The following is a 27,138-nucleotide window of genomic DNA, read 5'->3' on the forward strand; positions in this document are numbered from 1 at the left end:
CTCATGCTCTATCTCATTCTCTCTCTCAAATAAATAAATAAAATCTTTTAAAAAAATAGTCTTTTTTTTTTGGAACAGTTTTAGGTTCACAGTGAAATTCAGCGGAAGTACAGAGTTCCCATATACGTGCTGCCCCCACGCAAACATAGCCTCCTCACTATCACCATCCCACACCCAAGTGGTACATTTGTTACAACTGAGGAACCCCCATTGGCACATCATTCTCACTCAAAAGTTTCCATTAGGGTTCATTCTTAGTGGTGTACTTTCTATGAATTTTGACAGACATATAGTGATGTGTATCCACCATTTTAGTTCCTGACAGAGAATTTTCACTGCCTTAAAAATTGTACTCTACTTATTCATCCTTCCCTCCCTGCTACCACCCCAGCAAACACTGATCTTTTTACTCTCTTTGTAGTTTTGCCTTTTCCAGAATGTCATAGAGTTGGAATCATACGGTATGCAGCCTTTTCAGATTGGCTTCTTTCACTTAGTGATATCCATTTAAGCTTCCTCCATGACTTTTCATAGCTTGACAATTCATCTCTTTTTAGTGCTGAGTAATATTCCTTTGCCTGGATATGCCACAGTTGATTTATCCACTACACTGGCCTAGGTTTTTCAAGAAACAGAACCAATAGGCAATATATACATATATGTATATATGTATACACAGAGGGAGAGAGAGAAATTTATTTTATGGATTTAGCTCATGTGATTATGGAGACTGAGAAGTCCCAGGATCTGCAGTCAGCAAGCTGGAAATCCAAGGGAGCCAATGGTATATGCCAATCCACCTCAGAGGCTAAAAGCAGGCAAAGACCGTCCCAGTCTGAAGACAGGTGGAGAATGAATTCCATCTTATTCAGTCTTTTTGTTCTATTTGGGCCTTCAACTATTGAATGAGGCCCACTCATAGAGGGGAGGGCAATCTGCTTTATTCAGTCTACTGATTCAAACATTAATCTCATCTAGAAACACACACACACCCCAGAATAATGTTTTAGCAAATATCTGGGCACACTGGGGACCAATCAAGCTGACACATAAACTTAACCACCACATCCACTCACCTACTGAAGGACATCATGGCAGCTTCCAAGTTTTGATAATTCTGAAGGAAGAGGCTATAAACATCTATGTGGAGGTTTTTGTGTGGACATGTTTTTAGCTCCTTTAGATAAATACCAAGGAGCACTGACTGCTGGACTGTATGGTAAGAGTATATTTAGTTTTCTAAGAAACTGACAAACTGTCCTCCAAAGTGACTGTACCATTTTGCATCCCCACCAGCAATGAGAGTTCTTATTGCTTCATATCATCACAGATTTTTGTACTAACATTGATATTTTAAAAATTTCAGTAAACCATTATTTATCTTGATCACTGAGTTTTTTGGTAGCACCTTAAACTTGGAGCCCAAGAAGAGTCCTTCCTCATCCATCCTAATCCTGGACCTGGACTTGGCTCCTTTAGGGCAGAAACCATGTCTATTATTATTTTTAAAGGAAATTTGGCAAATAGAGTAGTTAGTAAAGTACCTGATATACAGTGAGTGCTCAATAAATGTTAGCCATAGTATTATTATGTCCTTCCAATAGTACCTTCCAGAGTTACCTGAACATAGTAAATGTTTGTTGAATGAAATATGGCTTTTTATACAATTGAAGTATACTCTAAACTTTCATGTATTTTAAAAGCACGCTATTACCTGTTTAGCAGATTTGGTGTTTGGGGCCTGTCCCTATTTTTTACATTTACCTCTAACATTTCAAAAGTTGAAAATCAAATCTACTGCTTGTAGGTAGTAAATGCTTCCACTGAGTCCTGGATGGGAAAAAGAAAATATTTTCTATTCAGGCTGGAAAAAAACCTGGTTTCCTTTGCCTTTCTTGTTATGGAGTGCTGTGCGGATATGCGTTTGCTCTGGGATTCTATTGGTGATTAAAATAACATTATGACTCAATAAAAAGTGCACCAGGCAGCATCACTTACACATGGCTACATGTCACTGTGCTTATTTTCTATTTCAAGTTCTATTCAGTAGTGACTTTAGGGTTTGCTCTCATGTTTTTATCAACTCTAGTTTTACTTGATCAGCATTTGTTTCTTCTAGGATTTTCCTCACATCCTAGAGTCATTGAAATGTTGATCTGAAGGACTTAGAAGATTTCAATTGCTGGCAAATTACAGAATTACAATTCCTAACGTAGAAATAGCCATAAACTAAAGTAGCTCAGAATAGAAATAATGGTGACAAGAGAACCTTGTGAAACAGTCTATGGAAATGCCAGGAGAAACACTGTCCACCCGAACAGGATAGGCCCTGATATTTTTGTGACTATGCCAAGAAGTAATTCCCAAATTCTCACAATTGTGCAAGGCACAGCTGTCATTCACTGACATAAGGAACCACGCATTATGTACAATCAAATTTGTTCAAATCAAACACACATTTTTTGTTTATACTCATTTATATATCTCCCAACCTAACTCAAAGAAATCATGTGTGCCTCAAGGGCTTTAGTCAAGCCCAGGTGGGATGTCCACCTGGACCACTTCACTGTGAAGAAAGAGAAGGAGGAACAGAGAAAGTGGGAAGTTTAATGTTTTTTAGCTTGTGGAAATATTAGCTAAAACTGGTGTCTTATCTTAATGTTTTTCTGCTCCCCCTCCCCCCAGGAGGGGGAAGAAAGGCCAGCACCAAAATCCATGTCAGCACTTCTGTGTGAGTCATTGAACCAACTCAACTAACTCTCCAACACCTCGCCCCCAGAAAACGCGTTGAGCTGTGGCTAGTGAGAAAGCTTCCCTCAGCTATGAATGCTAAGAGGAATGTAGCTAACGAGGGCAGCGTGGACTCAGGGCTGAGCTCGTCATATGTGAGTACTGCTCTACAGAAGTGTTTTATCAGACAGGCAGGTATGTGCTAAAAAATTTAAGAGTTTATATATTTCATACCACCACTAACAGGTAGCAATTGATATTTACTAAGTGCAAATAATCCATTGATTTAAAACTTAGTCGATTTAATCTGAATAATTTAAGCCTAATGTTAGTAGAGGAGCCCAGAGAAGATGGCATGCTGAATTGTATTTTTATTTTAACAAAAGGCAGCTGAAAAGGCAAAAAATTCATAATGTAAGTGATTCAGCATCTCTACACAATGCTAAGGGTTGAAATCCTTTTGAAGCCCTCAGTTCCTTTTGAAGAGTTCCTTCTGCGCTAATTTGCCCATGATACTAAGAATTAGCCATCCTGGGGCGCCTGGGGGGCTCAGTCGTTAAGCGTCTGCCTTCGGCTCAGGTCATGATCCCGGGGTCCTGGGATCGAGCCCCGCATCGGGCTCCCTGCTCCGCGGGAGGCCTGCTTCTCCCTCTCCCACTCCCCCTGCTTGTGCTCCCTCTCTCGCTGTGTCTCTCTCTGTCAAATGAATAAATAAAATCTTAAAAAAAAAGAAAAAAGAAATAGCCATCCTGTGTTGAAATGTTCAGTTGGATTATGGCCGTGACAAAGCATTTTTTAACAGTATATCGCTTACCTGTGGGGGATTCAGCTCTGCACATGTTAGGGACCACCCAGAGCTTTTTAACTATTTAGACATGTACATTAAGATTTCCAACTATTTTGGGACACCTGGGTGGCTCAGTCAATTGAACATCTGCCTTTGGCTCAGGTCATGATCCCGGGGTCCTGGGATCGAGCCCCACATCGGGCTCCCTGATCCATGGGGAGCCTGCTTCTCCCTCTTCCTCTGCCCGCCGCTCCCCCTGCTTGTGCTCATTCACTCTGTGTGTGTGTGTGTGTGTGTGTGTCAAATAAATAAAATCTTAAAAAAAAAAAAAAAAGATTTCCAAATATTTCATCCTAAGAGTCCACATCTTCTAGAAGGCAAAACATCTAAAATGGATATAAATTAGTAAGACGATGTGACCAAATATTTAGGCACTACTGCAGAGATTAAAATCAACTAACATTTACATTCTGTATACTGAAAATTCAGAAAGTACACATATTTCAGTGTCAAAATATCTGATATAACAAATTACAGCTCAGAGGAGGTGGTCATCATACTGTGAAGTATTAGTCCAGAAATCAGAAAGACAAACATGGTAGACAAGGAGGTTTGCACTTTGACAAAGTGGCTATCATGGAAAGCAAGAGTAATCACCTGAACCATATTCCTGAATTATTTGTTTGATAGGAGTTAGGACAGACATCTTGGCTAGGTAGATTCTATTTTATTCACTCTTCAAATCAGAGTCTTTCCAGCCCAATGATATGTCATGGGATCGAACAAACTGGCATTTGCGGTTATCAAAAGGATGCCTGCCACCTAGGCAGACACGTGAGTTTACTGTCAGTGGCTGGCTGTCAGCGGCCTTTCTGATCTTGTTGCCATGGAAATTGACATTAGATAGGTGGGGAGAGGGGGAGTTATAGGTTGCATTCTTATTTCATTATTTCAAATAAGATGTTTGAACCTTTTGCCTTCTTTGCACCCATCTGAAACTGGTTTCCCTGGTAACAGAATCATGGATGCCACCCCCCTAAGAGCTGAGAGCAGGAACTCTTTCTTTGCTGATCTCAGAAGACAGCACTGAAGGGGAGAGCCAACAAGGCTATGATTCCTGGGATCAGCTAAGGGGGTATAAGGAAGAAAAGGAATTGGAAGTCACCTGAAACTTCCTAAGGTTAAAAAAAAAAAAAATGCAAGGTTTTCTTTAATTCAGGATCTAGTCATTCAGGTAAAACAAATACCCAGGTGGTAGTCTGCCACCAATTTTAAAAATTGCCATCACACGAGGTAACTACCTAAACCCCACTGGTCCACACAACTCCTCTCAGACAGCCTGCTCATGCATTTTCATACACATCATGCTCGCTTTTCTTAAAGGGGACAAAATGGAAAAGGAAAATTCCAGACAAGGACTCATTGGGTCATCTCTTCCCATAGATCAATGTTTTCTCATCCTAAGTGGTCTGCTTTCCAAGGGACTGTAAGTTGTTCTTAAAAGGATTTTCACCGCAGAGGGGTGTATGTTCAGTGGAGAATGTGGTAGCACTAAAATGATTGGTCTGCTTAAAAAAATAATAATAATACACAGGAAACCATAGGGGAAAGGAAAGAGTGGCCATTAAACTAAACTATTAAGAATGGTTGCACTTTACATTCCAAATGTGAAGTTATGTATCAGGGCTATTACAATTGCAGAGTGCTGTGCAGTGGATTCAGTAGAATGGCCATGTAAATTGAAAAGCAAACTAATGTCTCTTCAAGCTCTGGAAACCACAGAAGGAATTTGCTCCCAAGTGGAAAACTCTAGGCAATCAACCAATGAATCACTCACCCAAAGAACAAGAGCTTTGTCTTTCTCATCAACTGTCTTTTATGCACAAGTAGGATATGGTCACTTCATACAATTTCAGAAAGAAAACCAGAAGGGCACAGGTTTCAGCACACAGACCTTATTTGAGTGCCGATGGTTTGTATTATGGAAAGGGAAACAGCGTGTTCCTTTCTTTAATTTTGCCATTTAAAACATTCCCATGAAATGTTATACCCAATAAAATAAGTTTGATAAAAATAAAACCCTTGATTGAGATGCTTGTGGTGGGTGGAGGTTAATAAATTTTACTTTTGTGCAAACAAGAAAGCCAACTACAGAAATGAAAAATAGGTTTATAATACATTCACACCCTATGATCTAGCAATCCTATTCCTGAGATTATTCCAAGGAAATACTTCAAAGGAGGAAGAAAGCAGTTCTATATGTGAAGATGTTTAATGCAGCAGTAGCTATTAGAGTTAAAATGTGATAGGCAACGTTGTAGAAGTAGTCTAATAAATAGCGCTGTGTCATTTGATGGAGCCAATAAAAAGAGCTGAAGACTACCCAGAAATATGGGGAAGGAAAGGACTCGAGATAGCTTAATAAGAAGAGCAGAATGCAAAATGGAATGTGTGCTGTGCTCACATACGAATGAATGCATGGGAAATACATCAAAAATAGAAATATTAGGATGGAGAGGTTTTGAGGTTTTTTAATGCTTTGTAGCCCCTTCCTTCAATGATATATATATATCATATATATACATATATATCATATATACACATATATATACACATATATCATATACATATGTATATATCATATATACATATGGACCCTTCCCGCCTCACTTTTGCAAGTGGCTTTGCACATTGGCTGTTGCTTATTGCAGAGCATACAGTAAAGCTGGGTTGTTACACTGGTTACTTCACTAACTAGACACAGAGTGAGGAGAATAGAGAAATAGAGAAATAATAGCACGCCCTGTTCACAGCAAGGGCAATGGCCACGTGCATCAAAAATTGCTGACACCTTGGGGCACCTGGGTGGTGCAGTCATTTAAGCGTCCGACTCTTGGTTTCGGCTCAGGTCGTGATCTCAGGGTCCTGAGATCGAGCCCCGCTTCGGGCTCTGCACTTAGCAGAGTCTGCTTGAGATTTTCTCTCCCTCTCCCTGCTCCTCCCACTTGTGCTCTCTCTCTCTCATATAAATCTTTTTAAAAACATTGCTGACACCCTAACAATTAATGGACTAGGTAGAAATTGTGCAAGCCTTATAGCTCATTCCTTTTGGGTGAAATGCATAATATAGCCTTTAAAATGGCAAGAGCTACACACCACCTGGACTCTAAAGGATACCGAAACACGTATTTTCCTCTTGGAGAGGATAGTCCGAATGATTAGTGTTCTAAGAAATGAAGGGAACCCTCCCGATCTAACCTATTAAGTTAAAGCGCACTCACTGGCACAGCCAGCGTTTCTCCAGAGCGCGGAGGGAACAGATACCCGCTGTCAGCTGACGGCGCCAGGACATGAACAGGCTGCAAAGCAATTCCAAGTTTCTTTACATATTGTCTTTTCAGAAGGTGACATTTGAGTATGGTCATTTCTAGGGAAAGAAGAAAGTGCAGAGGGTCCTGGACACAGAGGCTTGACTTCACAAGACACACAGATAGGCTTGAACCAACTGAACTGGAGTTCCCAGTGACTGTTCAGTTACTAATGGGACAGCTTTTGTTAAAGTCTGCCCTGAGACCAAGGCATTCACAATTGAAAGGCAGCTGATGAGGTCAATGGTCAGCTAAATGGGACCTCAAATAGCAAAGAAAAGAGAAGTATGACCAGTGCGGTGTTAAATTCTCAAAACAAAGTCTGAAAAAAATAAAAAGATGGAAATTCTTTAAAATTGTTTAGAAATTCTCAAATTTGTTAAAATTGTTATATTATCAGAAAATGGCATCTTGTTTAATCCCTTCAACAACCCTGTAAGGTAGGTATTTTTATTTTTATTTTATTTATTTATTTATTTATTTATTTATTTTAAAGATTTTATTTATTTATTTGTGAGAGAGAGAATGAGAGAGAGCACATGAGAGGCGGGAGGGTCAGAGGGAGAAGCAGGCTCCCCGCCAAGCAGGGAGCCCGATGCGGGACTCGATCCAGGGACTCCAGGATCATGACCTGATCCGAAGGCAGTCGCTTAACCAACTGAGCCACCCAGGCGCCCAAGGTAGGTATTTTTATTTCAATTTTGTAGTTGGAGAAAAGTCCTGAGAGGGGCTAAGGAAGTTGCCCAAGGCCATACCCAAATGATAAATCCATATCACACCTGGGATCTGTGCCTGATTCCAAACTTGGTGTCCTTCCAACACATCACAGTGCCCAGTGGGCTATTTCTGGTTCACATTCTCATTACAAGTAGGGCATCACACCTGCTCAACTACAAAAGAACCTTTGGTTTTAAACAACAAAAACAATGTAGAGGTAGGTTATAGTTCCCTACTTTTAACTCACTATTAAGGTTTACCATCATTGGGGTTAGGAAACAACCTCTTCGAAGCAAGCAAAGGATAACAGTGGAAAATAATGAACACGCTTTCTTAATGTTGAAAATAGAACATAAAAGTTTATGTAACAGAAACCTATCCTGAGAAAATTAGACATCCACTTTAGGTGTCTAAAAGAAGTTATCAAGGCTCTACAAAGGGTTTCCTAGATATGCTAATGGGACAGATATCTTAAGTATGGGGATCGGATGGTCAATGAGCTGACCTCGTCAGGATCCTTTCGAAGAATGAATCTAAGCTCGAGCAAAACTAAATGGGAAAATGAGGTATTGCTTATTGCCTCTCACTAGCAAATATTTTTTTAGAGTAAGAAAAATGTGGTGGACCTGAGGCAAGCTAGCATGACCATGCCCTGCTGAGAGTAGTATAAATAGGCCTAGGATTTCTAGAAAGCCATTTGGCAGTGTATATCAAAGATCTGAAATAACATTTTATCTTTTGATGCAGTAATTCCATTTCTCGGGATTAATTCTAAGGAAAGGAACAGAAATAAGGAGAGAGAATTATATATGAACATTTTCTTTACAAGGATTATAACAATATCTCAATGTTTGAAATAGCCTACATACCTAACAAATGAGAAATGAGCAAATTATAGTAAATATAACATTGTGAGTTGTTTGTGAATAAATTTTAATAAAGAAAAATAAAGTCAACTGACTTGCAAAAAAAAAACCCTCCAAATAACCCAATTAAAAAATGGGCAAAGGACATAAATAGATGTTTTTCCAAAGAAGACATACAAATGGTCAACAGATACATGAAAATGTGCTTAGCATCACTATTAAGAGAAACAGAAATCAAAACACAAGGTGGTATCACCTTACACCTGTTAGAGGATATCTATTATAAAAAAGACAAATGCTAGCAAGTATGTGGAGTGGGAAGCCTTGGTGCATTATTGGTAGGAATGCTCACTGGTGCAGCCACTATGGAAAACGGTATGGAGGTTCCTCAAAAAATTTTAAATACAACTATCATGTGATCCAGCCATCCCAATTCTGGGTTTATATTCAAAGGAAATGAAATGACAATCTCAGAGATATCTGCCCTCTCATGATCAATGCAGCACTGTTCACAACAGCCAAAGGAAAGAAACAACCTACGGGTCCATCAGTGGATGAATGGATAAAGGAAATGTGTGACACACACATACACACACACGTACGCACGTGCACGCACTCACGCACACACACAAATGACTATTGAGCCTTTAAAAAGAAGGAAATGCTGCCACTTGCAACAACACGGATGAACCTAGAGGTCACTATGCTAAGTGAAATAAGTCAGAGAAAGACAAATACTGCATGGTATCACCTATATGTGCAATTTAAAAAAAGAAGGTTGAACTAGAAACAGTAGAATGGTGATTGCCAGGGGCTGGGAAGTCGGAGAAATAGAGAGAGGTTGGTAAAAGGGTATAAACTTTCTGTTTTAAGATGAACAAGGTCTGAGGGTAACAACACTGTGGTGTATAACTGAAATTTGCTGAGACAGAACTTAAGTGTTCTCACTACTCCCCCCAAAATAAACATTTGAGGTGATGGATACGTTAATTAGCTTGATGGGGGGAATCCTTTCATAATACATACTTCTATCAAATCATTATATTGTACACTTTAAACATCTAACAATTCTTTTTGTCAATTACACCTGAAGCTGAAAACAAGTAAAGAAAAAGAAAGTGAGAAACACATTATAAAACCACATGGACAAGGCGGTAGAACAGAATTAAGACAATAGGCTTTGGAGTCTGACCACCTGGGTTCAAATCTGACTCCAACCAACAATTAGCTGTGTGATCTCCAGCTAGTTACTGCCTCTCTATGCCTGTTTCCTTATCTGTTAAATGAGCATGAACCCAGTAACTACCTCATTGGGCTTTTTGAAGATTAAGTGAGATAATACAAAGTGCTCAAATGTCCTTGAGTTATTTGGTATTTGGGAAATACTCAACAGATGTTCATTCCTATTAATCATCTGTATTACACTGAACATATTTGGTATGAAAATATTGTTTCTAAGAGGCACCATTATGGGGTTTATTTTCTTCCTCATACCTTACTATATTTTCCAAATTGAAATCAGAGGTATATGATACTTCTATGAATAAAAAAAAAATTATCATGCGGGAACATCTGGAAGCCCTTGGCCCATTGCCCGGCATACAACAGTTCTTCCAAACACTTGCTGGAATGGCACAATGGGTTGTCCTCGACAGCTAATGCCAAATGAGTAATTTACATCCCAGACTGTTGAGAGCTGCCTGTCAATCCTTTACTGTTGGGTTTCCTTAGGGCAGCGCCTCACCCATATCCCCCTCTGTCACCATCAGCAGATTCTTCCCCAAACCCCTCTCCCTGGAATAATTTCACCTTAGTCACCAGCCTGGTGGCCACCTCGCCAAGGGCTTGAGGTCACATCTTCAGTAAATGCTGGTGGGCTGACTGAATCTAATATGATAATCTGAAGAATAAAAACACTCTATAAAGTCAGCAGCTTATTGTTTTACACACAGTAAGTATTCCAATTTTCAAAGAACAATTTCTAACTTTTAATTATGCATCACCACTCCAATTAAGCATTCTCAAGGCTTCCACTACATTAGGTCCTTACGGTAGGTTTTCCAACCCTGATAGAAGGCTCATATAACTCAGATTAAATTATGACTAAATGCAAAGAGCAACTTTTTAAAGTACTCAATTTGCGTTTAGTTGTATTATAATATTCAGCTTCAAAAGTTCATTTTGAGAGCAAAGACTAATGCAAGAACAGCCACTTCAAAACAGTATGTCTTGTGTTTTATTGTCCTTTTAGTTCTAATCCTTACCCACAAAGCTTAAAAGATGGGAGAGTTCCAGTCTTAAGAGAATATGAATATACTCTAATAGTTTTTGAACACACCGATAGTTCACTGTAAAGATTATTGCTCTAGATTAGCAATTCTCAAAGTGTCGTCTCCAGTCCAGGAGCCTCAAGATCAGCTGGGAACTCGGAGAAATACAAATTCTCAGGTCCTGATCTACTGACTCAAAAACTCGGGAGATGGAGACCCAGAAATCTGAATCTGTTCCTCCTGGTGATTCTGATGCAGTTTCAAGTTTGAAAACCACTTTTCTAGAAACGTGAACCCAACTAACAAGCATTTAACTGTTTAAGTGCCAGGACAAAATATGAAGCCAAAGCTTTGGTTGCCTGGAGAGTAAATTCCCCAGGGCAGAAAATAACCCTTACCCAAGCTTCATCTTGCTCAGGGGAGCCCGAAACTGTGGTGATCTGACAACTTCATTGCTGAGCAAAGAGGGAAGAGAAGATATCCGAGAAGAAAAAAATCCATGGATCTAGAGCAGAGTGGAGGGCTTGAAATGTCATCACTCAATTTCAAGCTGATGACAGAGGCAGCAGTCTCCTGATGGCATGAAGCAGCATGCCGAAGTTAAGAATTTGATCTCTCCGATTTGTTGGAAAACTCATTTCGGAAAGTCACAACCTCTGTGTGCCATTAGCACAAATGCCATTTTTTAAAATTCCTGTATGAACGCTCTATGGCTTTAAAACCAGATGCTACTTACCGGTCATGAAATTAAAAAAAAAAAAAAAAATTAGGCCATCAAAAATCCCATCTCTCCACCACTGTGAAGATTATAATTTATGTCAAACAGTTCCCTACCACCTGGCAAATAGCACAAACTTAAAAAAAAAAAAAGTTAATCATCATATTGATGAAATATTTTGTCCTCATTTTAAGTGCTAGAAACATCTAGTTAACTAACGAAAGGCATTCCAAACCTAATCTCACTAGGATTTCAATTTTTACCCAGCAAATTTCAATTCCATGGAAGAGTTACATGGCAGAAACCCACATTCAAGGTGCAAAGACTGCGAGTGACCAAAAAAAAAAAACAAAAAAAACCCAAAACCAACACAAAACAAAACAAACAAAAATATTAAATACATCTAGGGATAATGACAATCATCTCCTAACATTTTTATAGGTGAAATTGCCTAGCACGGCTCTTGGCACATACAGGCGATCAACTTCTAGTTGAACCTGAATTTATAATCCATATTCAAGGCACGGGGTATACCAATGTTTGGCTTACCAGGGTTTCAACAACCCCATGATTCCAGGCTCCTTGGGGACAGGAGTGTGACTCCTAATTTCACAGTTTAGAAAGAAATCGCTTTCCCACTCATATCCCCCAGTTGTGAGACAGTTGCCACTCAGTCCTGCATCACGTACCTGCTCCTGATCCCCAAGACTCAGAGAAGCAGGCATGACTACTGTATCATTCCCATTTTACGCGTAGGGAAGCCATTGTCTCAGCAGTTCCCCAAGATTCCCAACACCCTGAGCAGAGGAGTAGGACCAGCCGTCGAATGCCTCTTCCAGTACCTCACTAGCAAATGGAAGTGGTTTCATCAGATTCAAGATAGTCGATGAGCTGTAAGGGCTAGACCCTCAGAAAATCTCACTAGAGAAAGAATATCAGAAGCGTGGGAAACAAGAAAGCGTGGAAGGAAAAAATGCACCAACAGAAAACAGGACTATTTCTTTAACCCAGAGTCCTTTCGAATACGCTCTCCCTCTTCTTGATGGGCAGGTACACAGCTGCACAGCAAGCAAGAGACCCCACTTCCCAGCCCCCCACGTGACTAAGTCCCAGCCAATAGAAATAATGACCAGATTCTTCAGTCACCTGCTTGCAAAGATATCCGTTTCCTTGGACTTTCACTTTCCCCACTGCTGGCTAGAAGTGGGGGCAAGGGAAGCAAGCATGAAAACACAGAGCTACACTGCTGGTCTGGGTCTCCAGGGGAGACACAAACCCCTGTGGTCTCTAAGCCACTGTACTGGTGGGTCTCTGTTGTAGCAACGTAACTTCTCCCCTCCTATTACAGAAAATAAGGGAGGCAGGCAGGAAAGGAGAGACAACAGAAAATACTATATTAATAAGCCATCAGAGTCTGTAGTATAGAAACGTACTTCATTATACAAGGAAGTGATGAGAGAGAAATCAGCCTTAGTAATTAGGGCTCTGCCATTCACTTCATGAGAAGAGAAAATATTTAACAAACTCTCTGCATAAACAAATATTATTTTGGCAAAAAGCAAACAAAATAATGTTAAATGTATAAAAACAAGTAGGTCTGGATAACAAATGAAAAATATTAAGACAAACTGCCAACAACTTGCTGGATCCTAAGAAAACAAGAACACTAAAACTTCCTTAGGTGCTATTTTTAAATAGCCAGGAAATGTGGTTTAAAAATATTAACCATTCTTTTCTAAAGTATAACAGTAAATAATAGGTATACGAAGATATGAGCCATATAGCCTTCTCGGGAGGAAACATGCATCGTCAACTTATTAAAAGCCCAGGGTTACAGGTTTCATCTAATCAAATTAATAAAAGCTTGTCCACCAAGAGGAAGACCAGACTAATGAGAGATTGCAATGGCTAGAAGCTGCAGGGAAAGCCTTAATGAGAAAAATGGGGCTCAGTGCTGGGTGTGACTGGCTCAGGTCAACCCATATAATAGATTAAGTAAGTATTACCGAGACAAAACCAGTTGGCATCCCACCTTTCCTTTACAGGTTAATGAATTCCACAGCTTTGTGAACATCATCAATCTTAACACTGAACACAAGTCACCCACATGTCTTGAGATGTGAAGCTTGCCAAGGGAGACAATAAAAGATCTGAAGATGCTGGACTCTCCCAGAGAAGAGGATATTCTGTCTCCCAGGGAATCACCAAGAAAAAGCAGAGCTTTAATTTGTGACCTCCAATCACAAGAGTATTTTTAAAAAAACACGAATCTTGATGAAGTTATTTTAGCTTCCCAAATAAAAGTGTCATGAGTAAACCTTCAAGTACTGACTATTTCTGGTCCTGAGTTCCCAGTAACTCAGAAGTGTTGATTAGGTGCTAGTGCAGTGCGAGCCCACGACTGAATCTATTTGCAAATTCAAAAGTGCATGCTTAAACTTCCTCTGCACATGTGTGGACTTTGCTTCTAAAACACACATGAGTGATCCCAAAGCTTTGATTAAAAACAACAAAGAAGGAAAAGGAAAACCACTTATTGGTACTAAAGCCTTTACTGTAATAAACCAAATATATTTACAATTTATACAAATGTTTAACCTTCAACAAAAATACAAAAAAACATTTCACAAGATGCAAAACCAGGAAACAAGTTCATTGGAGACACCACTGCTCTACCAAGCACAGAAGGTGAGGAGAACTGCAAGGAACAGGAAGGTAATCTCGGCAGATCACACAGACAGGAAAGAAGAGGCTCTGCCTACTCCCCTTGGCCCCTCTGTCCACTCTGCCTTGGTGCTCCGTTTGGTCTAGGTAGATGGGTGACCTTCAGCTGATGGATTCGTCGCCTCCTCTTTGTAGACTCAAAGTAGTTTTGTGTCAAGGTTTGGAAACAGGTTTTCGTGGTTTTTTTTTTTTTTTTCTCCTTTTAAAGTTACAACTTTTCTATTTCTACAAATTCAAAACATTTTGGCCCGATTCAACTCTAAAAGTTAAACCACATCATGTTTTCAGTAGATGACTTCGTAGACTGTAGCCTTCTTGTCCCCTGAGCCAGTGACTATGTACTTATCATCCACAGAGATGTCACAGCTCAGCACGGACGAGGACTCTTTGGACTGGAAGAGAAAACAGTGGGAGCAGGTTTAATGTGAACAGAGCTGCTCAGGGGCCCTGAGCCTCCCCGAGGTGCCTTCACTGCCGGAGTCATGGAGAACGCCCTGATCAAACGGTCATTCTGGGTAAGGAGCACTGACTTACTTACCTGGAATATACTAGCTCCGTAGGGGGTCCGCCAAGCATTGAGGAGGTTGTCTTTGCCAGTACTTACAAACCACTTACCTAGAGTTAGCAAAGGAACACGGAGGTGAACACGATTAAAATTCCTCCTATACTATTAGCAACCTGGACTTCAACAAACTCAGAGCATTTCTAATCATGAACTATCATGTCCAAGGGCTTGGCCTAGGACGGGAGGAGAGAGAGCAGGCTTTAAATCAGGGCTCCACTGTGAGCCATCTATGGTCTTGGGTTTTGTCTCAGCAGCAGCAGGGACCGTGTCAGCCCCACGAGCCACCGGATACACTTGGGACAGCATCACACCCAGCACACAGTGGGTCCTCAAATACTGACTCGATAAAGCTGCTGTCCTTTTAGTCCATTTCCTCATGACGAAATTGGGACTGGGGAGGATTAAATGATGAACTTAAGTAAAATGCCAGATAGAATGGGCTCAGTGACTAACAGCTACTCATCCCTCCACCCATCTCGAGAACAAGTATTTGACCCCACGTGAACTTCTTCCCTCTTCATCTTCACCGCAGAGTATGTAACAGTGCGGGGCAAGCTGAGTGTGCCCTTCTCTGATCCTAGTTCCCTATGCTGCTCAGCCTGTAAGAACTTCCAACGTGGCTGCCCCAGGCTTCTATAAATCCTGCCCCCTTTCAGAGTGGTAACTAATTGCCCTCCACCTCTGCCCCAGACTTCCCTGCTTAAGAAAAAAAAAAAAAAAAATCTGTGTCAAAACCTTGTATTAGGCAACTACATCCCCTGCTGACTTTTCCCACATTAGGAAAACAGGCTGAAACGGACATCACTATGCTCTGAGGAACATATTAAGACAATAGAATTATTGCATCCAGTTGCTCAGAGAACATTTTTTCCAGACATGATCTCTACTGTTTTTTTTAAGAAGTATTTTCCATTGAGGCCATTGGCGTCCTCCAGTTTCCTTTCAGCTCAACTCACCACAATAAGCAAATTTTAGGGACAGCACGCAGCTCTCGTGGAGATGCAGCTGGTACTTGTCAGGCTTATTTACGTGAAGAACTTCCACATTGCTACTCTCCATGCCCACGGCCAGCCACTCCCCAGTTGGGCAGTATCCAAGGGAGAAGATCTGTAGGAAGCAGAACAGGCTCGCTAGTGATTTTGCCCAATAAACCGAGAAGTGAAATGGCAACCAGAAATGGGGGTAAAACAGCAAGGAGAGGGGGATGTAATCAGCAAACCCCAGACTGCAGTGTAGTCCACAGGACAAGAGACCCAACGCAGACCAGCCAAGGGTTAAACATCTTTATGAAAACAATCAGAAAGCTTGGAATACGTACATCACATGTGATGAAGTTATTTTTTTTTTAATTTTACATATTTAAGTCATCTCTACCCACAATGTGGGGCTTGAATTCATGACCCCGGAATCAAGAGCCGCATGCTCTACCAACTGTGCCCCCAAGAAATTATTCTTAATAATAATGACATCTGTGTGTAAGTATGTTCTAATGTGGTCCTTGTCTTTTGCAGATACTTAACTGGGATGCTTGTGGATGAAATGATACAATTTACTTTAAAACGATCCAGTGTTTGGGGGCAGGGATGATACAGGAGACAGGTCATGGGTTCGCAACTGTAAAGCTCAGTGATGGGCAAGTGGGTTTACTGGACACTTCTCTGTACTTCCATATATGCTAGGGCATTCTCTGCACCCATGTATATTTGAAATTTTCCATTAAAAAGTTTTTTTAAAAAAAAAGGCAGACCAAAAACAGTACCCTAGCTTATACTGGGAAAAGGGCTGGAATGAGGAAGACTCTAAGAAACTCCACAAAAGATTAACAGGACATGAAATTGAGTAATATGCATAGCTGTATGCAAGTAATGATCAAAAGAACAATTCCACCCACAGAAGACACTTAAAATGGCACCATCTTTCCCCAAAACAAGTCTAGGTTCAGACACTCGACATCTAACTCATCTCCACAATCCACAAAGTTGCCATTTCATATCATTTCAAACCTCCATCAATCTAGTCAGCCACGAGTCCATTTTCCCAGGGATGAATAATAAAATGGGCATCCACGGAGACAGCACTGCATTTTTTTAAGCCCCCTAATGCAAGGGAAATGAATTAACTTTCAGAGCTGTTGTGATTTTTTTCTCGACTCCTCGTGATAACCCTGCCTATTTTTCAAGCTCTCTTTATATGTGAATCAAATAATCATCTCTCACCCCACGTTGGATGGTGGGAATATGTTCCAACAGGTCAAACTGTAGGCTCTTCACTGAATAAGTTCCTTCAATGAACTCATACATAAATAAAACTAACAGGTCTTCACCGATAGGGTTTTAGAAACCACTCTAAGCATTTCAGGGACACTGTCTGTCTGTCTGTCTGTGGGGGTTGTTTTTGTTTGTTTTAAATCAGCGTCTCATAGTCAAGGCTGGTCTATCTGCTTGTTCTTACTAAGGTGGGGTGTGAAGGAGGGAGAAGGATGCCACACGCAGACCACGTCAGAGATTGCCGGGGGCAGGGAGCGGGGAGCCCGTCACCTGGGAGGTAAAGTCGTGCTGCTGCAGCTGCCGCCCCTCGCGCAGGTCCCAGGACCTGACCGTGTTGTCCAGGCCGCCCGTCCAGAGCTTGGTGCCGTCGTTAGAAATGTCAATACAGCTGGCCCCGTCTGTGTGGCCCTGGAATTGCCTGATAAAACAAACCAGATTGAATAATGATTTCCTGCCCAAGCTCAAGGTAAACACTGTTGTGTTGTTAGCTTTGGACTCGGTGTGCGTGTGTCATCTCTTCAGTGTCTGCTGATGTGCAAGATCACACTAACCTTCCCCCGAGGAGGGAACAGCACCTGCAGATTTTCCTTTTCTTTTTTCGAGGTCCAAGTGCTAAAGACGTGGAATGCCATTTTAGGTCATCACACGGGAGCAGTAAAATACGCTCTTATAGCTCTCCTTACAAATCCGTCTGGAAGGGAAAATTCCTCCCAGGTCTGGAAAAGCGTTTGAGTGTTGAAGGGGCTGGGGGGGAGGACAAACACACAGAATCCCGAGTATATTCTGTAAAGAAAGATGTAGGCCTGCATCACGACATTACGAGCTCAGGGTCCAGAAGCACTTACTTTTCCATGAGTGAATCCACACAGCGATACCCTTCATGGCAACAAAGCATGAGCTCACATATTTACTCAACCTTGCTTTCTGTATTAGAAAGAGCCCTACATTAGGAAATCTGGACTCCCAGAGACAAAGGGTCATGCTGGCCTCCTGACTCAGGGGCCAGCATGAGACAAAGCTAATTGCTGAGGCTGACCCATGGGCACCTCAGCGGGGACCCTGCCTTGAAGCTGAGCATAAGGTTGTTCTCTTAAAGGGAACTCTTGTGCTTCAGTCAAAAAACACTACCAAAACCAATCAACCAACAGGGATTTGCAGAGTGCCGATGCTCTGCCAGGCCAAAGGTGGGGGGTTTGCTGAGGGAGAGGCCAAGGTGAGCCACCACAGGGCTGGTGATTTGTGGATCCGGACCTGGTTTTCCATGCCAAGAGGGAGCCAGCAGGGATGTGACCAGAACAGGCCCAGTCACTATGGTGAACCAGGAGGGATTCATTAGAGTGGCTTGAGAATTTCAACACCCAAAGTTTCTACGTCTGTCCTTCCTCTAGGTCCCCCTCACCTTATTGTTCCCGCAGAACTCCAAACTTTTAAACTGAGCTTAGAATTTAAAGAGCGTGGAAGACAAGACAAAAGCACCACTTGCCATGAATTCTGAGACAAGAACTATCACTTCAAAGACTGTTCCTCCAAAAGCTATTCTGAATGTCCACCTTAGTCCTCTCTCCTGCACGTACCCAACCATCCCCACCCCATCCCAGGCACACGTACCCCAACCAGCCCCACTTTCCTCCAAGACTCCCCATAGGTCATGCAGGACTACTGAAGTCCCAGGTTCATCTTTTGAAAGTTCTGCTATTCCTTCCCTCAAACTGCTCTGGAAACCCAATGACCTCTGGGCATTTCACCCCTGCCTTCTCTAGAACTCATGAAATACTTTACTCCTTGACTACAAATGCCTTTCTGGGTGGACTTCAGGCGCCTGGTGGATGTTCCATCCCTCTGTCCACGAATCTCAGCGCTACTCTTAGGCTCCCAGAAGATAGGTTTAGACCATGCGGGGTCTCAGTAAATACTGATACTGAGCAGACCCCATGCCACCCTCTCACACAGAGTAGCCGTCAGCCACATGTGGCCAACCCAAAGTGAGCAAGACATTCATAAAGCACTACCCCATTATATCCAGCAGCTGTTTACTCCCGGGGACAGGCACAGAGCAGGGGTTCGGAGCACAGACATGAGAACAGCATGCCTGCGCCCCATCACATCTCCCCCACACCCGACTGTGTGAGCCAGGCAGGCAGACTTAACCTTTCTGTGCCTCAGTTTCCTCACCTATAAAATCAGGGTAATAGCAGTGCAGACGTTATAAGGATTAAATGGATTAATATTTGAAAAGCCCTTAGCATTAAAATTTTAAAAGTGTTATTTATTCAGATTTTTTTCAAAAAAGAAGAAAAGAAAAAAACAGCAAACACTGGCCAGGCTAAAAGTCTGAAGGGGCTGTCAGCTCCAGCTACGTGTGTCCATTGTGCTCATTCTGAGCTGCCCAGCACATGACAAGAGAAAAATAATGGTCACGGCATCAGCCACACACAGGGACAGAGCAGGGCTCAGTGACACTGACTGGATTCCTACGGGGGTGGCTTGGAGGGAGACGAAGCTGCTATAATGACTTCGAAAGTCCATCCATTCGCTCTGGCACATGGACCCAAAGCATCAAAGGAGCCCTGCTAAATCATCCACCAGCCTAACACCACACCATAAATGAAGAGCGTTTTTTTTTGTTTTGTTTTTTTTTTTTTAAAGATGTTATTTATTTATTTGACAGAGAGAGAGAGCACAAGCAGGGGGAGTGGGAGAGGGAGAAGCAGGCTCCCCGCCGAGCAAGGAGCCCGATGCGGGGCTTGATCCCAGGACCCTGGGATCATGACCTGAGCTGAAGGCAGACGCTTAACCGGCTGAGCCACCCAGGCACCCCATGAAGAGCGTTTCTGAGCAAAGAAAACGGAATGAAAAAGCGGAACACACATCAGGTTTCGCTGGGATGTTTAACTAGTGCTTCCCTTTATAAAGACTTTTCTGTAACATCTCTGGTGTGGACTCTTGACTTCAGCAGAGGGAAGGCACTGGCTAGAGCCAAGGACAGACACAGAGGTGGCAGGACTGCAGCTGTCACTGCAGTTAAGAGAACAGATTGCAGGAAGCCGGGCTCATTCCTAGGGTGGAATGACCCCTGGACAGCACTGATTTAGTAATTGAGAAACATGCATACTTTAAAACCATTTTGTGGGCAAAGTTCATGGAATCTCCTTTTAAAAAATATATATTTATTTATTTATTTGACAGAGAGAGCACGTGCTCACAAGCAGGGGGAGCAGCAGAGGGAGAGGGAGAAGTAGGCTCCCCGCTGAGCAGGGAGCCCGATGCGGAGCTCGATCCCAGGACCCTGAGATCATGATCTGAGCCGAAGGCAGACGCTTAACTGACTGAGCCACCCAGGCGCCCCTGGAATCTCCTCTTCTAATGTCCTTTTGTTGATTTTCTGTTATCCTTTATCACTTGGCTCCTGTTTACGCAAACAAGGTTCTAGCCAAAGCCAAAAGCACCTAGTATTAAGGACCCTCCGTACCGCCAGGTAATCCATGGTATGTATATGTCAGGAATATATTTTGAACAAGTCTGGCATCTGTAAGTGGCTGAAGAATGGGGATGTTGGGGAGATAAAAGGAAAGTGTGGGGGACACCGAGCACAGCAGCAAGGCTATGAGCCCCCCAGAGGGGCAGGGTCACAGTTTTGTCTTCACACTCCCGATGCCTAGAGCTCCAAGCCTGGCGCACAGGAGGCTCTTCACACGGGCTGAGAGCCTGGGTGCAGGCCCAGAAGCAGGAGGTCTTCAGGCCCAGGTACCCAAGGACGGAACCCCCACCCTAGAAAACCACAGCTGCTCACCTCACCAGCGTCTGGTTGTGCAGGTCCCAGACGGCGATGTTACCGTCACTGCAGCACGAGAAGCAGACCTTGGAGTCGGGGCTGATGGCCAGGGCGTAGCACGCGGGGGCCGAGGACGTCAGCTCTGCCTTGATGCGCGGGGTGGGAGCCGCCAGGTCCCAGATGGACAGAGTACTGGCCTCCCCTCCCACGATGAGGGTGCAACCGTCAGGGAGCAATTTGCAGGAACGGATGTAGTTATCCCTGTTCTGTGAAATAAACGTAATTCAATTGCTATGATGCATGACCAAGCAGTAACAATACCATGCTCTCTAACTGCTATCTTGGTTTTTGACTTGAAAAAGTGGTATTTCGTGGACACCTGCAAAGCAAGAGTTCTGTAGCAAAGACTGGGTTCCAATTGTAACTGTCCCCTTTGAAACAGTCAACAAAACAAACTCCGAGGCTCGCTCAGGCATGTGCAAACACTAAATAGAACTTTTCCTGACGTCCAGTTTCCTGCTGAGTAGAAAGAACTGAAATGATCAGCGGATGTAAGGTAGGTGTGCACGTACTTCTCTGTGAAGAAACCACTTTTCAAAGCTAGTTTATAAATCTCTGACCTCATCACCCGCCCTTATTTACTATTTGGATAGCAGAGACCTGCTGCCTACCTTCTGGTTTTCATTACTCTTAAATCTCTATCTAAGGCTTGTGCTGACTCTTCATTAGCCACGTGGCTCCTTATTAGGACTTTAACAGAGCTGCTTTCTCAAGGGGTGATACGGTTGCTGCCGTATTCAACCCTCTCAGTCCAAAGAAATTGATAAAAGAGGTCATCTCTCTATCGAAACCAGCACATATTAAAAAAGGAAGGTGGGGGGGCGCTTGGGTGGCTCAGTCAGTTAAGCATCCAACTCTTGATTTCGGCTCAGGTCATGATCACGGGTCGTGGGCCCCGTGCTGGGTGTGGAGCCTGCTGAAGATGCTCTCTCTCCCTCTCCCTCTGCCCCTACCTCTGAAAAAGAAAAAGAGAAAAAAAAAAAAAAAAAAAAGGAAGGTGGGACCTAAAATGACCCTCCCTTCCCTGAAAGAAATAACTGCTATCCTTCAACCCAAATAGACAGAACTGAAGTTCTCGCTATGCTTTGACCATGGCCTATTATTCAAAGATAAGAAAAAACTTTAAGCACATAAATCTCAAAAAAGGTGATGAGTGTCACAAAATACTCCTACTATTACAGAATGTCGGCCTAAATTGAAATTTCATTAATGGAGATCTTTTAAAGTTATGTGATTAAAAAGTAAATCAATAACTCCTCAAAAAAAAGGCTTTTGTATCTCAAAAACACCACTGTTCTTTTTTTTAAACCTCTGGCTCCCGAATCCTCAGCAACGGCTGGGCAGGCGGTGGGTAAACCGCACCACCGGCCGCGGCAAAGCGTAGGTAGGCCCCGTATCAGAGGCAGTGTGGCCCTGATTCTGCGTCAGGCCAGTGGTATGTGGGCTATAAACTCTGGGGTCACAGTTTATAGAGATCGGAACATGTCCCAACATGTGCTATGATCCTGAAAAATGCAAAACGGTATTCTACTCTGGGAGCAGGCGGATTAGGGTACTCCGGGAAAGCGTTCTCACCATTCCCGTTTCGCAGGCGGCCACCCCCCGTTTTTTTGCAGTGTGATCTATTAACCTTTCCTGAAGTTCAGGTAATAAAACCCAGCCAGCCCTCCCATGTCTCCCTGAAAACACAGACCCTGTTCAGAATGCTTTTTTATGCCACATTATCAAATGTTTACTATTCAATATTTATCCGAAGGCCGCAGGGAAATTAAAAGTTGGGTGGATTGCAGGGCTCAGAGTCCAGGCCTCGCTGTGCTTTCATTCATTAAATGGGAAACCCCCTTTTGAATACACATTAAAACAAGGACAGCTTCTGTAAACTACTGTACAATGTTTTTTAAAAGAAATCCATCAACTCTGGGATTTAACCGCCGAAAGAGCAACAAATGAAACGTTCACATTTCAGGGAGAGGGGTGGGGGAGCTAACTAGCTAACACAGGAAACAGAAAGGGCTTCCATTTCCTCATAATGGGAATAAAACCCAGGCCCAAACAGCCATTTCCTTATTGAGTCTCCAGGGAGACATTACCCTCGTGCGCCAGTTCCTGTTCGCTCACCAGACAGTCGAGCTGAGAAACGGGGCTCTTGTTGCCGGGGTGGCTGATGTCCCAGACCTTGACGCAGCCCTTCCCGCCCGTGTACACGTGTCTCGTGGGGTTGCTGATGGTCACGGCGCACACCACCTCCCCGTGGTTCAGGGTGTTGATCTGGCGCGCGTGCCGGGGGATTCCAGGTCCGATGAGGGCGTCGGGGGGGAAAGGGACAGGCTGCATCTGACCGTCTGCAGTAACGTGGAAGGAGTATGCACTTTTGGAGAGGGGGATGGTTGGAGAGAAAGACAGGAGAGGAGACAGAGAAAACATTTATCATAAAGCAGCTGGTCATTAGCTCAGCAGCATCTATAAGGAAGACAAAGAAGGGAACGATTCTCCTTAGGATTTTCTTGAGATCAATAGAAACTGAAGTATTTACCGAAGGAGCAAATTTAAAATACATAATAACGGAAGCCTAGGGTATACCAAAAGACAGGTATATTGAACTATATTTTTTAAGTATTTAACGATTTTTCAATTGTGGCTAACCATTCCATAAAGCATTCCTTCCAATCCCATATAAAATGCTAACTATGCTTCCAAATTAACATAAAATACCTCCTTCCATGTACCTTGTATAATTGTATGATTTCTTAGCATAATTTTAAATGATTATTTTTTATGCTGCAGATGAAGCCCTTAAGAACTCGTAATAATTTCACACAGTAAACAGTATATTTCAACACTGACAAACAAAAACAGTTTTCTCAATGCACCAGTTTCAGGCTTGAATTTACTCTCTTTCGCATAATCAAGAGAAAATAATAAAAGATTCTCTTACATCAAATAGCTTGATGATAGATTTCAAGTTTTCTCCTCGACAATCTCCCTGTCTCCTTTGGCCATGAACCCCAGTTTTATCTAAGGCAGCAAAGCTACTCTTCGCTTCGCCACGTTCCCACCACTGAGATGTACGTGGCTCAACATACATGCACTGCTGGGTGGCATCAAGCTCATGACCTCAAAGGAAGGGGCCCCGGGAAGCTCTCTGTACCTTTGGCTCGATTTTGCTACGAACCTAGAACTGCTCTAAAAAGTAAAGTTTATTAATTAAAAGAAAAGGAATTTTAAAAGGGGAGGAGCATCAGGGTTCCTGCCTGCCCTCTTTTCTTACTCCTTCCTAGTGCCTTAACTATGAGCAAGGTGACGCGAGCTCCACCAGCCCTTGGGGGCCACAAGCTGACTCTGAAGATGGAAATCAACTGCTGAAGGAAGTGGAACACAAACACAGGATGCAGAGCCCTGCTGACAGCCGGTATCTTTTTATGGGAGAGAGAAATAAACTTTTATGTTACTTCAAGCTATTGTTTTCCTCCCGTGTTCAATACGAACAAACCTAATTCTAGGACATTCTTGTTTCCACCCCAAAATCTTAAAGCATATTGTACGCTTTAAGATCTAATGACTTAAAATCCAAGCACTAATATATCACAGGCATTATAAAACATGCACAGAAGAAAAGATACTTTAGAGGGTAGAAGATGCAGAAATGCTAATATCCACCCCCAACATCCAAACGGATGGAATTACGCACTTTGAAGACCACTGCTTTCACTTTCTTCCTATCTGAAGCCATCACTAGGCATTCTAGAAGTTCAACATGAAGCCTTCTCTATAGGTCTGCATACATAACAAATGAAGTATGTAGAGTTTCCTCCTGTCCGTGACCCACTGGGTAAGTCTGGGCCCTTTATGGAACTTGTCACTGGCACCTTGCAGTCCCTTTACAGATCTAAAGACCATGGGTATTAACACAGAACTCAAATTTTCATTTTAATGCTAACTCAAATTTTGTAAAATAACTTAGCATGCACAAAATTGAAAACCGATACAGGGTTATCAGGTTTCCAACCTGCTCGCACATAAAACCTACATACTTCCCTAAGCTTGAGAAGAAAATATATGCTGTCGTTTTCACTCTATGAAAGCGAAATACCAAATACATGAAGGCTTGAGAAAGAACTTCCCTTTCTCCCAACCAAATGACACGATCTTAGAAATATGTTATTTCCTGACAAACTGGTTCCAATAACTAATACTACATGGCTAGCTGGACCAAATCCTTAACATTACTCTTAATTTGAATCATTGAGCACACATAATGGGAACCCTACAGAATGTACTAGAAAATTAATATACAAAACAACTATAGCTCAAAGCCCTTACATCAAAACAAGCCACTAAATCCCTTATTTTTTTATCCAACAGTATCCTTTGGTGTCCTTAGTTAACATATCAAACCCACATTGATATTTTAATACATGCGCATTGAACCTATGCCATTTATTATGGGATATTCAGAGTTGGGATCAAGTAGCATTGTACTGCCCTTGAAGATGGGACCACAAGAGCTGGAGTTTAACTCTATTCACGTTCTAGAAGAATTCTTCAAGGTCCAGGAGCAATTATGTGACCCAGGTATCGGGTCCAGTAGCAATTATGTGACCCCCTAAGCTGGGTCTGAAAATGACAAACAATGAACTAGATAAAGCTGGAGAAATGACCAGAGTGTTTCATGAAACAATCAAACGGAACGTATTTGGTTAGAATAGTGGTTGACACAGGGGGAGAACTTGCCTCTTAAAGCTTTCTTTAAGAGAATAATGGCACACGTGAAGGTCTGTTTCTTTGTCTGCCATAAATCAAGGTGGGCACCTCCAGGCAGGCAAACTCTCCATCAGGTACCCTTTTAGCAATTCTGGATTTTTAGGGGAAGAAAATTTTACCTTGCTTCAATTGGAAACCCTCTTGTTACTGAGTTCAATGTTCCAGATTAAAACAGATGCACAAAGTGTAGCAAGAGAGCTGTATGCTCCTTTTCTGGAAGACACCCACCTCTCTCCCAGGTGTCTTCTTCTTTAAACCACACAGGAGGTCTGTGATCATCATACTGAGGCAATTTAAAATTGATTCACAGAGCAGTGAACTGCTGCCAGAAGCTGGGAACATTTCTGGGTCCCCGGGGAAATGCACAGGGATGTTAATACATCAGTCACAGGGGGCCTCACAGGAAGCTGGTGCCGCCCGCGGTGCTGGAGAGCCTAATCAAATGAACAAACCAGAACGACACAAAGGGCTGATGGGTCTCAAAGAGAGATCAACTGGAAGGAAAAATCAGGGGAGCAGACGAGAGTCTGGAATTATTCACCCACAGGAACACAAGACACAAGCATATCGATGAGAAAAGGCCACGCTGATGGCGTATCATGACGACATTAAAGACATCCCAGAAGGAAACTTAGATTCTCTACTTATTGAAGAGCCAGGAAAAGCAAAATCAACCAGGAAGGAGAATTTATAAACACATAGTGAGGATTTATAAATATCTCCCAAGCCTGAATTCAGAAAGAGGCCAGCCACCAAAGAATGCATATGGAAGGACTGGATTTATAGAATTTCAAACACAGGCAGAATTCATCTGTGATGTTAACCCAGAGTGGGGGTTCCCCTCAGCTACTGGAGAGGACACAAGAAGGGCGTCTTCAGTACTCTTGGTGCAAAGTCACTTAGCTATACACACACCATTCATGCACTTTTCTGTATGTCTATCTCAATTCTAAAAGCTGAGATTTATTTGTTTGTTCAAGAAAAAGTCGAGAGGGCTCCTGACTGATGATCAAGCGGACCAGGTCCACAGCTAAGTCAAGAGCCCAGACTCGTGTGTTAAATGTATGGGAGATGCCCGGCTCGCTGGCCTAACTGTGGCCATCCTTCCCGGCCTCACTACTTGTAGCCTGTAACGTGTCTGCTCCTGATCCACAAGACAGAAATACAACCAAGTATAAGGGATGCAGGGGTTGCTCTAAGGGTGAGAAGAGCTGCAAAACCATTAAACATTGAACACCGTGCTCCACACCGGCAGGGCCCTCAGAGAAAGGGAGCATCGGTATCAAACACCCATGACTTTAAAAGAGGACAGTGAGGGTATGCTCAATCAAGGGCTCTTTTATCAACCAGTGGGTGAGAGTGAGGACCAGGAATGCAGAAAGGGAGGAAGGTGCGGGGTGGGAGTCAGGAAAGCACATGGCAATGACGAGGCAAAGGAAATCCATAGATCCTGAAGGGCAAGAGTGGAGAGACAGCCCTTGACAAAGAGGAGAAGAGGACACGTAGCCAGGACTGTGGCACACTGTGAGGCAG

The 27,138-nt window shown here is 42.7% G+C and overlaps 1 protein-coding gene across 2 annotated transcripts in view; it reads right to left on the reverse strand.

Annotated features, from left to right (window-relative positions):
- Window positions 1-13,992: 13,992 nt before the first annotated feature.
- TLE1 (TLE family member 1, transcriptional corepressor) overlaps window positions 13,993-27,138 on the reverse strand; it is an 87,155-nt gene continuing 74,009 nt past the window's right edge. For both annotated transcript variants that reach the window (XM_032427432.1, XM_032427431.1), the window contains exons 15-20: window positions 22,963-23,212; window positions 20,803-21,050; window positions 17,283-17,430; window positions 15,702-15,852; window positions 14,719-14,795; window positions 13,993-14,572 (exon numbers count right to left, since the gene is read on the reverse strand). In XM_032427432.1, coding sequence (XP_032283323.1) covers window positions 14,465-14,572; window positions 14,719-14,795; window positions 15,702-15,852; window positions 17,283-17,430; window positions 20,803-21,050; window positions 22,963-23,212 — 982 coding nt within the window. In that variant the 3' untranslated portion in view covers window positions 13,993-14,464. The remainder of the gene's footprint in view (window positions 14,573-14,718; window positions 14,796-15,701; window positions 15,853-17,282; window positions 17,431-20,802; window positions 21,051-22,962; window positions 23,213-27,138) is intronic.

Source organism: Phoca vitulina, unplaced genomic scaffold (assembly GCF_004348235.1).
Source record: "Phoca vitulina isolate PV1807 unplaced genomic scaffold, GSC_HSeal_1.0 scaffold37, whole genome shotgun sequence".
NCBI classification, from domain to species: Eukaryota; Metazoa; Chordata; class Mammalia; order Carnivora; family Phocidae; genus Phoca; species Phoca vitulina.